This window comes from Oryctolagus cuniculus, chromosome 14, assembly GCF_051225735.1.
Source record: "Oryctolagus cuniculus isolate XC-2025 breed Fujian yellow rabbit chromosome 14, ASM5122573v1, whole genome shotgun sequence".
Classification (NCBI taxonomy): Eukaryota; Metazoa; Chordata; class Mammalia; order Lagomorpha; family Leporidae; genus Oryctolagus; species Oryctolagus cuniculus.
The window spans coordinates 61,507,021-61,521,082 of record NC_142880.1 but is presented as its reverse complement, the minus strand read 5'-3'; the positions used below and the strand labels follow the sequence as shown (position 1 = coordinate 61,521,082).

The 14,062-nt window shown below is 39.5% G+C and overlaps 1 protein-coding gene across 9 annotated transcripts in view; it reads right to left on the bottom strand.

The window, feature by feature from the left end:
* The window catches only part of SPEF2 (sperm flagellar and cilia associated 2), a 211,154-nt gene that overhangs the window by 54,727 nt on the left and 142,365 nt on the right, over positions 1-14,062 (bottom strand). For all 9 annotated transcript variants that reach the window (XM_051853820.3, XM_089312716.1, XM_089312714.1 and 6 more), the window contains 2 exons: positions 3,570-3,723; positions 1,609-1,737 (listed from right to left, as the gene is read on the bottom strand). In XM_051853820.3, the coding sequence (XP_051709780.3) occupies positions 1,609-1,737; positions 3,570-3,723 (283 nt within the window). The remainder of the gene's footprint in view (positions 1-1,608; positions 1,738-3,569; positions 3,724-14,062) is intronic.

Genomic DNA, 14,062 nt, shown 5'->3' with positions numbered 1-14,062 from the left:
GGCCCTGGAGGAGGAGGGAGAGAGAAGGAGAGAAGATAGGGCTGGAACGCATTGGTAGTTAATGAGCCTGGAGTCATTAAGGGCATCCCAGCTTACCCATTGCTGCATTTTTATGGTTTTGTTATCTGTTATATTGACCATGGTTCCCTTCCATGGGATATTTCTGCTCAGTTTCCTGATATTCTCAAACTCCATTCTCAATTGTATTGTAAGACACTTAGAGGAGCCCTCAGGAGGGTGTATCTTGTAGTCATGGCTGTCTACAGAGCGGAAGAGCCTTAAACACGACAGACATGTGACTAGCTTGTTGGTGGCCTCTGCTCCCAGGAATACACTTTCCAGACCTGTTAGCTTTTAGTCAAGACTTACATATTTTCCTAATGATGGGAATTATTAAATCATTCTGAAATATTCTTATTTTTTATTTTTTATTTTTTTGACAGGCAGAGTGGACAGTGAGAGAGAGAGACAGAGAGAAAGGTCTCCTTTGCCGTTGGTTCACCCTCCAATGGCCGCCGCGGACGGCGCGCTGCGGCTGGTGCACCGCGCTGATCCGATGGCAGGAGCCAGGTGCTTCTCCTGGTCTCCCATGGGGTGCAGGGCCCAAGCACTTGGGCCATCCTCCACTGCACTCCCTGGCCATAGCAGAGAGCTGGCCTGGAAGAAGGGCAACCGGGACAGAATCCGGCGCCCCAACCGGGACTAGAACCTGGGGTGCCGGTGCCGCAAGGTGGAGGATTAGCCTAGTGAGCCGCGGTGCCAGCCCTGAAATATTCTTATTGTAATACAAAATTACTTATTTTGGTAACCCCTACTTAAACCTGTAAAACCACATCAAATTGGAAACATCGAAAATATTTTACTGCTACTCTTTGAGATTAAGATACAAAACTTTCAATTGACATAAAAACATATATTTGCAGGACATCATGTGATGGCTCAAAATATCTATAAAGGGAACTCCAAAAAATTCATAGAAAGTGGAATTAAAAATAATTTGTTGTAAAATATTTTGAAATCCACGCATACAAAGGATTTCCAAAAAGTTCATGGAAAATGCCTTTTCTGAAAAAAAAAAAACCTATGTATGGATTTCAACATTTTTGTCACCAAAATAAATTGATTCTTTAATTCCATTTTTCCAAGAAATTCTGCTGTACTCTCATACATTCTGTAATGTTGAAATCAGGGTAAGCAAACACCTCCTCAAACATTTGTCATTTCTTTGTAGTGAAAACATTCAATATCCTTTCATCTAGCTTTTTTGAAATACATAGTAAAAATATCACAATCTATAGTCCCTCTAATCTGCAATAGCACACGAGAACTCCCTTGAGATTCCCTTACCGAATTGTTTTTCCTTCTTTTTGAAATCTTGTTGACAGTTAAGACTGATTAGGCGATGCCAAAATATCTGACTCATACAAAAGTCAATTCCAGTCCGCATATGGTTAAATGAGAAAAATATTTGAATGCTGTACTTCTCAACTGGTTTGTTTGGTATTCTCATTGACAGGGTCTTATGCAATTGACGAACCGGTGTGGACGGTATGCCTAATGGCCTACTTCCTACTGAAAAGCATCATCTGAGTTATTTTCAACTGTTACCTTCAAACTGTAGGGCGGCAAGATGCTCCTCCTTTATTCTGAGCCTCAGTTCATTTTTCTTTTCAATTTCTGCGATTTCCTCTGCTGTGAACACTACAGGAGCAGCTTCAGCTACAGGTGGTGACTTACCTGAAAGGGCGAGGAAATATGCAGAGTCCATCACCTATATAGGTGTGTTTGTATATGGTGTTTGGACAAAATGAACACAAAGCAGAATTTATAGAATTATAAACCTCCAGTGCTTTGGAAATGAGGAAGCTTCTTCACTCTAGTGTGGATGATGAAATATTTACAGCTCTTCTTGAGAATTGTTCATGTGACACCTGGGCTAGATTCATATGGAAACGTCCCAAGCTGCATGGTCTTATAAAAATCACAAGATGCATGGCAAGTGCAGGGATGGTTACAGACTTTAAAGATGGTGGAATTCAGAGTTTGAGGATGAAATTGTAACTTCCACCTTACCGCAGATGCTGTCAGTCATCTGCAGAAGCACTCATTTTAAGGGACCGCTTGTATTAGCAAACTGTTCATCAAGAAAACATCTGAGACTAACATCAAGAAGATGTGGCTGAAATGTAGGTGATGGTCAAGAATCTGTCAACTAATTATCTTTTCATTAGCAACTACCTTCAAGTGCTTCAGGAATTACACAAGAGAATTACGAAACAAGAATTTGTTAGCATTTATCAGAGGATATAACCCTGGTGATGGCAGTGTCATTCCAACTGCAAGCCCAGTTTACAGAATTCTATTCAGCTCAACAAATCTTGTGAAAAAGACATAAATGCGAATAGAGAAAATCTGCTAAGAGACATTCGCTGCAATGATAGATGTGTGTATAGTGCACCCTTCGATAGCTCAGCTGGTAGAGCGGAGGACTGTAGGACAGATGGTATCTGATAGATGTGTGTAAAACAGATAAAGAAGAGATTAATCATTCTGGATTTCTATTTCATCTGTGTAGTTAATACACTGGACTCAGCCAGTTATAGTTATTTCATTAATGTAAATGGGAGCATTTTCTTCAAATGCTATGCATTTATTTTATTTTGACCATCTGAGATGGACACTAAAGTTGCATATTATTTTTTATTTTTAATAAAATTATTGAGTTATTAATTTTTACTTTGCCTTACGTGCCACGAACTTACCCTTCTCCATCCCCAGTGCTTTCCCATCACTCCTACTCATAGCTGCCTAAATGTACTCCACCTGAGAAGTGTTCTGTGAAGTGGAGTGACATGACCTTGTTCTCTGGGCACCTGTACTTTCCCAATCAAGAAGCAATCATCGAGGGTGGGTGTTTAGCCTAGCAGTTAGGACACTCACATCCCCTAGCAGAGTACATGAGTTGAATACCTGGCCCCAGTCCCTAATTCCAGCTTCCTAGTAATGCAGACCCTAAGAAGCAGTAGTGATGACTCAGATGGTTGGGTTCCGCCTCCCCCCGCCCCATGCTGCAGATCTGAATTGAATTCCTGACTCCAGATTTGTCTAGGATCTGGCCAGTGTGGACATTTGGGGAGTGAACCCACTGGCTAGGATTTCTCCCCCTGCCTCTCAAATAAAATAAATAAATAAATAACCCACAATGATTGATTCACTGTCTATCTCTGCTATTAGTTACAGTTCTATCGGGGCAGAAGCCAGGGTCTTGATTTTTGTTTTTGTTTTTAATCTGCTCTTGTGTCCTTGGCACCCAGTATAGAGTGTTTCCCATAGCAGGAAAGTGTCTTTGGAGCTTATTTTAAACTAGATAACATCTGTCTATTTGGATAAGCCAAGTTAGGCAGAATCAGTATACAATACAACTCACCAGCTAACACTACAGCTCATAGAAGCCTGGATATCTAGGCTGCACCTGGTGGCCAAGTGGCTAAAGCATCTGGTTAAATGCTCGCTTTTTCCCAACCAGAGGCTGAAGCATCCAGAGTTCTAGGTGCTAAAACAATGAATACCTTTTCCATGTTTGTCTTCCTTTTTATTCTTGGGTGGCTCATTTTCCTTTTTGCCTTTTTTGTTTGTACTCATCTGGGGAGATTTCTCTTTTGACTCTGCTGGTTGGTTTTCTTTGTCTTCTTCTATGAGCCTCTGATGAATTTCAGCAGCCACCTGGTTGTATAATGGCAACGTTTCAGTGAAATGTGTAACAGTTGGGGGCTGGTTAGCACTAGATTGAACCCCCATTCCTCTGTAGCCACTCTTATTGAGCAGACAGTCTTTATGAAACACACTGCAATGTCTTACTGGCCCTGTCCCCAAACACAGCTTTGCTGCAGCCGTCTGTGGGAAGGCTGCTTTTGTTCACAGTCCCAGTTTGGAAAGCATCCTCACCCTGCCTGCAATGCTTCCTCATGGCCAGCTCCAGACCATGGTAGGGCCATGGTTATGCAAAAATTCCTTTCTTTTTTAATCTCAGACTCTATGGATTTAACATCTGTGATGGTTCTAAGTTCCTGCTATTGCTAGACTTCCAATCATGCTTTTCCCTATTTCACTGCCCTAATTTTTTGTTTCATAATTAATCCCACATTGAGTGTTCTTCTGACAGTTTCCTCTGATCACCCCCACTTCCCATGAAATTCTAATACTGCACAACTGTATTTGTTTATGTACTGTGTGACTGTGCTTTACACATAAAGTGAGAGAACTTTCTTCACTCTTCCCACCAAACAGTTTTTGGGAAGGTGTGCCCTACATTAATTGGGTAGTGATCACTTGAATCCTGGGTTTCTACTCTATTCTAGCAATAGACACCATCCCCCCAATTCTGTGTGTTTAGGATGATGACCCATTGTCCTAACCCCAGAGTGCTTAGCCTCCTCCTCTAGGCTGCCTTTTAGCTTCTCTCTACTCTAACAGGCCCCTCCTCTCACTCTCACAAGTGTCTTACTTAGAGAGGTAGTCATACTGTTCCCCTGTGCTGGCCACTGCTTAGAGAGGCTCTATTAGCCTGCAGGGGTCTCTCCTCCTCTCCTCTGGGCTGGCTTTGTACTTAAACCTTGGCTTGTGACAACATGGATGATCAACATCATTATGCTAAGTGAAATACGCCAGGCAGGATGAATAAATACTGCACGGTCTCAGATTCATCTGTGCTCTCCAAAAATACTGAGCTCACAGAAATAGAGATGAAAGGTGAGTGAGTGTGATAGGGAAAAGAGAGATGTTTGTTAAAGGATACAAAGTTTCAGGCTGACAGGAGGAATAAGTCCTGGTGATCTACTGCACAGCATGGTGACTGTAAGTTAATAGCAATGTATTGCTTATTTAAAAATTGCTAAAAGAGTGGGTTTTAAATGTTCTCATTGCAAAAAATAATAAGTACATGAGGTGATGGCTATGTTATTTAGCTTAGTTTGATCATGCTACAGTGGATGCATGCATCAAAATATCATACTGCATGGCATGAATATACAGTCATAATTTATAAAATAAAAAAAATGTATATCTAAAATTCCAGTCTCAGGGACTTACAAAAACTCCAGCCCCAGGGCCTGTGCTGCTGGAGTCATGTCTGCAGCTACAATACTGGCTCTTCTGAGCTAAGTCCACTGACTCAGGAGAGGTACAGTGTGTTAGGGAGAGTAGCCCTGAGGAGTGAGAGCTGAGAACAGAATCCCAAAGGAAGAAACAACACACACACACACAAACATGCACACACACAAACATACATGCACATGCACAAGCACATGCACACACACACACTGGGACAGTAGTAGAAGCACATGGATGAAAACTTTCTATTTTTTTTTGACAGAGTTAGACAGTGAGAGAGAGAGACAGAGAGAAATGTCTTCCTTTTCCGTTGGTTCACTCCCAAAGTGGCAGATCCGAAGCCAGGAGCTTCCTCCTGGTCTCCCATGCAGATGCAGGGCCTAAGGACCTGGGCCATCTTCCACTGCACTCCCGGGCCACAGCAGAGAGCTGGACTGGAAGAGGAGCAACCGGGATAGAATCCGGCGCACCAACCGGGACTAGAACCCGGGGTGCCGGCGCCGCAGGTGGAGGATTAGCTTAGTGAGCCGCAGAGCCGGCTGGATGAAAACTTTAAACTCTCAATAAAGCAACTCCTGATGATGTGGGAGTCATAGTGTTTATTCTTTTATCTCAATGCATACCGGGTCCAAACCTGGTATTATTTCCGGGGAGAATGCAGAGCGAGGATGGGAGGAAAAAGAGTGGAATGATGGGGGTGAAGAGAAACAGGATAAGGCACATTCTCTACCTAGAACAACCTATAGCCTGGTAGGTGAGGCACAGCAATCAGAGTTCCTGCCTTCTCCAAATTCCTGATACACTTCCTACTTCTGGCCCAGCAAGTAGCTGTCCCTAACAGTGACAGAAGTGTTAAGTCTCACCCTATCCTCCAAGGGGCTATTTTAATATATAAGATTTATTTTATTTATTTGAAAGGCAGAGTTACAGGAGAGAGAGGGAGAGACAGAAAGAGAGAGAAGACTTCCACCCTCTAGTTCACTCCCCAAATGACTGCAATGGCCTGGGGTTAGGTTGAACCCAGGGTCAGGTTGAAACCAGGAACCCATAGAACTGGTCCTCCTATGGAATCCCAGCACTGCAGGAAGCCGCTTGACCTGTTGGGCCACAGTGCCAGCCCCAACAACAATTTCCTCCCATGGGCTTTAAAGCTCCCTAGAGTAAAGCCAGGGCTGTTTCTTAGTATTCTCTGTAGCTTTGTGTACATTTGCCTTGCTCACAGGGGATTTGCCTATTAATTGACAACGTTTCTTTTAAATAATCACATTCTTCAGAGTGCATCCACAGCTTCTTCAATATCAACAGCACCTCGGAAGGACATGAAAAGATTTCCGAGAGCAAGCCAATATTTTTTCTTAGTTTTTTTTTTTTTCTCCACCAGATGCCCTTTTGATAAAAACAGATTTCATACTATACACTGTACATTCAAATTCTTGGTAAAGCTGAAAGCAGGCTTGTTAACATTCCCACCTAAATTGCAAGCAATTCAGTTTTGAATCTGTTCTTGCAAAACAGGGTAGGTTAGCAATTTCGTTCAAAATTGGATCTTCCTCCTTGGTAAACAATCCTGTGATGATGATGATGACCATAATTTTCATTTTTCTGGTCCCCTTCCCTCAAAGACCTCTGGGTCTGTTCCAAAAATTAACATGATTTTCAATACATCAGCAATCTAGCTTGCAAGGCTGGGGAGAACTTTAGCCATGATGCCTTGACATTGTGAGAGTTAAGTATAACTTCTGTGAAATCATTACATGCCTGCCTATTAGAAGAAAGTTTGGGTAAAAATTAACACAGCACACTAAATGGATAGCTCTTGGTAAAACTGCTGTGAGGAACAGCACCTGCCCTCGGTGCAGTGCTCTCATTTCAATTGCACGGATCTCAGCTGTGCGGTTTGCCCCACAACAATTTACTGGATCACACCTGTCTCATCTGGAACACAAAGTTCCCTTATGATCATGTGACATCCAAGTGACAAAAATCTACCAGAAGTATATAAAATCTGGATTCTAATATACATAAACATATTAATTAGCAAAAACTTACTTTCTGTCTCTCTCTCTCCTTCTCTGCTTCCTATGTGGATTTCAAAAGTCCATAAGGAAAATGGTACAATTTGGCATAAATTTCTTAAAACAATGATATGCTATAACTACAGCTTCTAAAACCCTTTCATATACATTCTGTCATTTGATATTCTCAACCAGTCAAGAATATCTCCCTGTTATAGTAAGGAATTGAAGATTTAGTGAGGTTAACTGATTTTCCTAAAACCACACTGCTTAATCCAGAGGTACAGCCAATGCTGTTTGTGCTTCATGATCCTCTCTTTCTGAAAATATCAGATTTTGAAATGTCATTTACTCAAGTAATTAAAAATTCACTCATTTATTTATTTGAGAAGCGAAATGACAGCAAGAGAGACACAAAGAGAGGGCTCCCATCAGCTGATTCACTCTCCTAATGCCTGGGGCTGGGCCAGGACCAAAGCTGGGAGCAGTCACTCAATCTGGGTTTACCACACGGATGAGGGAAAGACATTTATTTGAGTCATCACTGCTGCGTCCCAGTGATTTTCTTTAGCAGGAAGCTGGAGACAGGAGCCAGAGCCAGGAATTCAATGCAGGTATTAGACCTGGGTATCTCAGCTGGTGTCTTAACCACCCTCCCCTAACCAGGTAATTGTAATAGGATACGTAAGACTTAAATATTAGGTTTATGTAGCCCAATTAACAATAAGGATAATGCATCTTTTTCCTAGAGCTTCTAAATCTGCTTTCCTACCCTCTGGTGCTTTGCACTTGTCGGGGTGTTTGTGGTGATCGTCATTGTCATCCCCATCAGCATCAACAGTAGAGCCGTAGCAGCATCCCCAAACTGCATTAATGGTTTAGTACTGTTAGATATGGGCATTATACTGGGTCAGTGTATATAAAAAAGCTTCAGAATCTGAAAGTATTCAAGAAAACAAGTAGTGAGAAAAAATACAAACAAAAACTGATATACTGAGAGCAAAGAGTGGGAAAGACAATAACTGCTACAATGATTAAAAGAACACAGGACCATAGAAGCTGGGGCTTCGGGAAACAGGTAACTGCTCAGAAGCCAAGGCAGGAACTGGTTGTGAAGACTTAGGAGAGCACAGGATTTACTATAGAAGAAAGGAACCTCATGTTTCAGGAGGGTAAAATGGCACTAACCAGGCCCTAAGGGAGGTAATGCTCAAGGAAGGTGCAGTAGTTAATAGCCAGGCAGTTTGTTAGATGCTTTGAAGAACTGGTGCTGGCCAGAGTGTGGAGGGCTGAGCTTCAAGTTTGGGGTTCTGTGGTGAATACAGATCTCACACTACCTTGTTCTCCTTTTGGGTTCATAATGAAAGATCATTTCAATATCCTTAGAAGCTTCATGTACCTTTTAGAAACAATCTAACAATCATATTATCTTATCTGGATCATTTTGTCAATTTAAGCTTAATGTAGTTGCAGATATATCTGGGATCTAAATCAGCCATCTTGCTATATGCTTCCAATTTGTACTGCTTGTTCTAAAAATTTTCTGTCTTCCTTTCTTTACTTCTTGCAGAAAAAGAATTAAATTATTTAATTTTCTTCTTATATTAGCTTGGAAGGCACATGCACTACTTCACTTAATAGTTATCCTTAAAATACTACCATGAATTTTTAACGAATAATACACTTTGATGAGTTAAGAACTCACTAACAGAATGGTGATAGAATGCATCACTTCCAAACTTAAAGAGGGGGACATAGAGTATCTATTAGAAAGAAGATACAGAAAGGATAAAAATGAAAGGAAGATATAAATATCTGAGTATAATTTGCAATGAAAGCATTATAAGTAAATTGTCCCATAATAAGAAAAGATTCAATTCACAAGAAATATCTAATAATTTGAAGTTCATATATACCCAATTTTATTGCTTCAAATATACATGAAGCAACAATGGACAAAACTACAGATAGAAATTAATAATCCATTTTTATAATAAGCGTTTTTATCATAATTCTCTTCATGATTCAATGAAGGAAAAATGAGTATAAAGAAGATTAAAAATATACATCTATAGTTTTCACATATTAAAATATGAATATATAATAAAATATTTGATACCTATGTAGAAACAATGGTATATACGCATATTAAAAAGTGAAATATATAGAATCTACTTCATGTGCATAACATTTCCAAAATTTACCTTAAAGCAAATCTCAAAAATTTTATGAGAGTTCATTCTGTGATTAAAATATAATCAAAGTAGAAAGCAACATACAATTCTGAATATTAAAAATACACTTCTAGGAGGCAAGTTTTGTGGTGCGGTGGATTAAGCTACCACTTGAGACATCCTGTATCATAGTGCCTGGGATTAAGTCCTGCCTCCTGTTCTGATCCAGCTTCCTGCTAATGCACTTGAGAGGCAGCAGATGATGGTCCAAGTCTTGGGTTCCTGCCACCCATGTGGGAGACCTGGGCTGAGTTCCAGTATCCTGGCTTCAGCCTGGCCCAGACCTGCCTGCTGTAGGCATTTGGGGGGTGAACCAGCAGATGGAACCTCTCTTTCTCTTTCTCTCTCTGGCTCTCCCTCTATCTCTGTCACTCTGCCTTTCAATTAAATAAATAAATACTTCAAAGAAAAAAAAGAAAATGGGGAAAAAACTCCAAAATTAAGAGAAAAAATAGAAAAAATGGAACAATGAAGCTAAATGTTTTTTAAGAAGAAAGAAATGATCAAGAAAGAAGTAAGCCCACATAACAAGCCTCAGAATTGGCAAAGGAGACATAAAATATTCAGGTACTTCAAAAATTTCATAAAAATTGAATTAAAATTAAGCTTATTTTGGTACAAATTTTTTTGAAATCCATGCACAGCTTTTCATAATACACAATTTACATGAACTTTTGGAACCACTGTCATATATATTAACACAATCACAAGATCTATATATATTTTAAGATGTATTCATTTGAAAGTCAAGGTGAAAGAGAGAGAGAGAGATCTATCTTCCATCTGCTGGTTCATTCATGAAATAGCCACAACTGCCAGGTCTGGGTCAAGATGAAGTTAGGAGTCAGGAACTCCATCCTGATCTCTCACAGGGGTGGCAGGGGCCCAAGTATTTGTGCATCTCTCACTGCTTTCCCTGGCACATTAGTAGGAAGCTGGATCAGAAGCAGAGTAACCAGGAATCAAAATGTGATGTTGCAAGTGACATGTTAACCTGGTGTAACCACAGCAATGGTCTCATGAGAAGATATTTTTTAAAATAACTTTATGCCAATACATTTAAAAATTCAGAAATGGAAAAATTCCCAGCAGAATTGAATTGACTATAATCAGCTGAGATTTCTTCTAAGAAGAAATAGAAAATACAAAGTATTATATATACCTATTAAAGAAAACAAAACTTTGGGAGTGTGTGTAGGATGGGGGAGAAACAACAAAAGCTCTTCCTACAAACTTGCTATAAGCCATCAAGCAGGGTTGTAATAAGCCACTAAGCCGTAGTAGAGGTGCTTCTTGGGATATATACATTTCATTTTAGAATGCCTGGATTCAAGTCCAGGCCCCATTTTCAATTCCACATCCCTGATAATGAGCATTCTGGTAGGCAGCAAGTGAGGGCTCAACTACCTGAGTTCATGCCACCCAGATGGGCTGCTGGCCTCAGCCTGGCTGAGCCCTTGCTGTTGTGGGAATTTGGGAAGTGACCCAGTGGAAGAAAGATCTTTTTCTGTTTGTCTCTGTCTTTCTGGCTTTCAAATAAAATTAAAATAAATGAAAAAAATTTTAAAAGACTTTAAGTATAGTCATTTCCTTGGTGAATGCTATCAAACATTTCAAGAAGATATAATGCCAAACATCCATATACTCATACAAAGAATAGAAAGACAGGTTCAATTTAGGAGCCTCATATTACCTGAATGCTAAAAGCTATCAAGGACAGTATAAAAAGGAAAATTACACAATTACCTCATTCATGAATAAAGATTCAAAAATCTTGAGCAACTTATTAATAAAACAAATTCAGCAATATATAAGAGAATGATGTTTCATAACAATATTGGACTTATTTCAGGAATGCAATGTTAACATTAAAAATGATCAATGTAATTTTCCACATTAACTCAAGAAAATGGAGAAAATAATATGATAATTGCAAAGATGCAGGAAAAGCATTTACAATGCAACTTATTTTTAAAAAAATTCTCATGGAAAATTGGGAATGAAAGAGAATTTCCAAAATCTGTTAAATATTGTCTGAAGAAAATCTATATCAACATTTTTGTGAATAATGACAAGCTGATTTGAAAACTTATATATAAACACAAAGAGCCTACATAGCAGTAAAATTTTAAAAAAAGGAATGCTTGTCATTTGCAACAAAATGGATGCAACTGGAAACCATTATACTTAGTGAAATAATTCAGCCCCAAAAAGACACATACCATATGTTCTCCCTGATCTGTGGTAACTAATAGAGTACATAAAAGGTAATCTATAAAATGAAATTGATACTCTGAGATGTGATGATTTTTTTTTTTTTTTTGACAGGCAGAGTGGACAGTGAGAGAGAGAGACAGAGAGAAATGTCTTCCTTGGCCATTGGCTCACCCTCCAATGGCTGCCACAGCGGGCGCACCGCGCTGATCCGATGGCAGGAGCCAGGTACTTATCCTGGTCTCCCATGGGGTGCAGGGCCCAAGCACTTGGGCCATCCTCCACTGCACTCCCTGGCCATAGCATAGAGCTGGCCTGGAAGAGGGGCAACTGGGACAGAATCCGGCACCCCGACCGGGACTAGAACCCGGTGTGCCGGCGCTGCAAGGCGAAGGATTAGCCTAGTGAGCCGCGGCGCCAGCCTGAGATGTGATGATTTTTAACAGTCTCTATCTCTACAATTGAGGAACAGTGTTGTGGGTTTTTTTTCTTCATACTATTTGTCAAACTTTTTACTTAGTGTAGGGTTAATCTTATGAGTATAAAGTTAACTGAAATGAGATCTTTGTAAAAAAAAAAAAAGAAGAAGAATGGGAACAGGAGAGGGTGGAAGAAGAAGGGTGCAAGCATGGGGGGGAAGGCGTGTAGAGTGGGAAGTATCTCTGTGTTCCTGAATCTGTGTATATGAAATCTGTATACCTTAAATAAAATAATAAAAAATGAATAGTTAAAATTCAAAAGGCAGAGAGTAACAAATGCTCTCAAGGATGTGGAGACAGGGAACACTTAGACACTGTTGGTGGGAATGTAAATTATCCCAGCCACTGTATGGAAATTTCTGAAAAATCTAGAAATCGATTTGTCATACAGTCCAGCAATCCCACTTCTCAGTATATACCCAAAAGGCAGAACCAATTTGTATCAAAGAGATACCTACACCACCATATTTACAGCAGCACTGCTCACAATAGCCAAAATGTGGAATCAACCAAGGTGTCCATCATCAGATGAATGAATAAAGAAAATGTGGCATAGATACATAATGGAATGTTATTTAGTTATTAAAATAGCTATTTTATAGCGACTCAGCCATAAAAACAATGAGTTTCTACCATTTGCAGCAAAATGGATACAACTGGAGGATATCATGTTGAGTAAAACAAGTGGGATGCAGAAAGACAAATGCTGCATGTTCTCTCATATGTGGAAGCTAAAATTAAAAAAAAAAAACAGAAACAAGAACGAAAGAAATTACTGTGTGTATTAGTATTGCTATAAATACAACTTTGCCAAAATTTGTTTTATATGTTGGTCAAACTAGTGATTAAGAATGTTATGCTATGATAGCTTTATGATCTTTGATTACTTTGAAATTTAATGTGCATGGGGGAAATTCTCATTTTTCCATCTGATTATTGTTCACAGCCTTTGCCTATGTTTACACTAAACTATGGTGTTTTTGCTTTTTATTTATTTAACTCTATTCACTGGTACATTAAGCCTTTGAATGAAATACATATTAAAGATATGCTATCTCAAAAGTGAAGAGGAGAAGGGAGAAAGGGAGAGGGAGTAGAGATAGAAGGGAGAGAAAAGGAGGCATGAGGGAGAAAGGGAGTATCATCATGTTCTAAGAATTGCATCTATGAAATATATTGACACTCTTAAAGACTAAAAGATTCAATATAAAATTTAAATTTTTTAAAAAGCCAAAAACTCAACAACAACAACAAAAAAGACAAAGAACCAAGAAGAACCACAATGATCTTGACAGATGACAAGATGGGAAGACTTGCTCATCTAGGCAATAAATGAACGGTCTGATATTGGTGTGGTATTAGTACAAAGACAGATAAATAGAGGAATGCAACAGACCCATACACACATGGCCATTTAACTTATGACAAAACTGATCATGCAGTGAAATGGGGGAAAGATTTCACATTACAGGTGAGAGCTGAAATGTTGTCTATATACTGACAATACTGCTGTCTACTGACATTGAAGATAACACATACTCCTACCTATATACTCAATAGTTATAAGTGCATATGGGCACCAGTGGAAACATAGAAGTTTGCTTATAGAGCATATTTATAATGGCACCAATTACAAATTAATATATGCATCAATAATGAACTGGCTAAATAAACTCTGATGGGAGTGGGTATTTGGCACAGTGGTGAAGTTACTGCTTTAGGGGGCCAGCATCCCATATCATATTCCTTGGGTTAAAGTCCCATCCCTGCTTCCTCTTAATGCGCACTCTGTGTGGAAGCATGTGATGACTCAAGTTCTTGGGTGCCAGCCATGTTTGTGGGAGACATAGATTAGCTTTGGCCTGGCTTTGCCCTAGCTCTTATTGGTATTTGAGGGGTGAACTAAGGGACGGAAAATCTCCTTCCCTCTGCTTTTCAAATAAAATGAATAAATGAATAAACCTAAGATATCCATAACAGAACACTTTATAACAACTGAAATGAACAGACT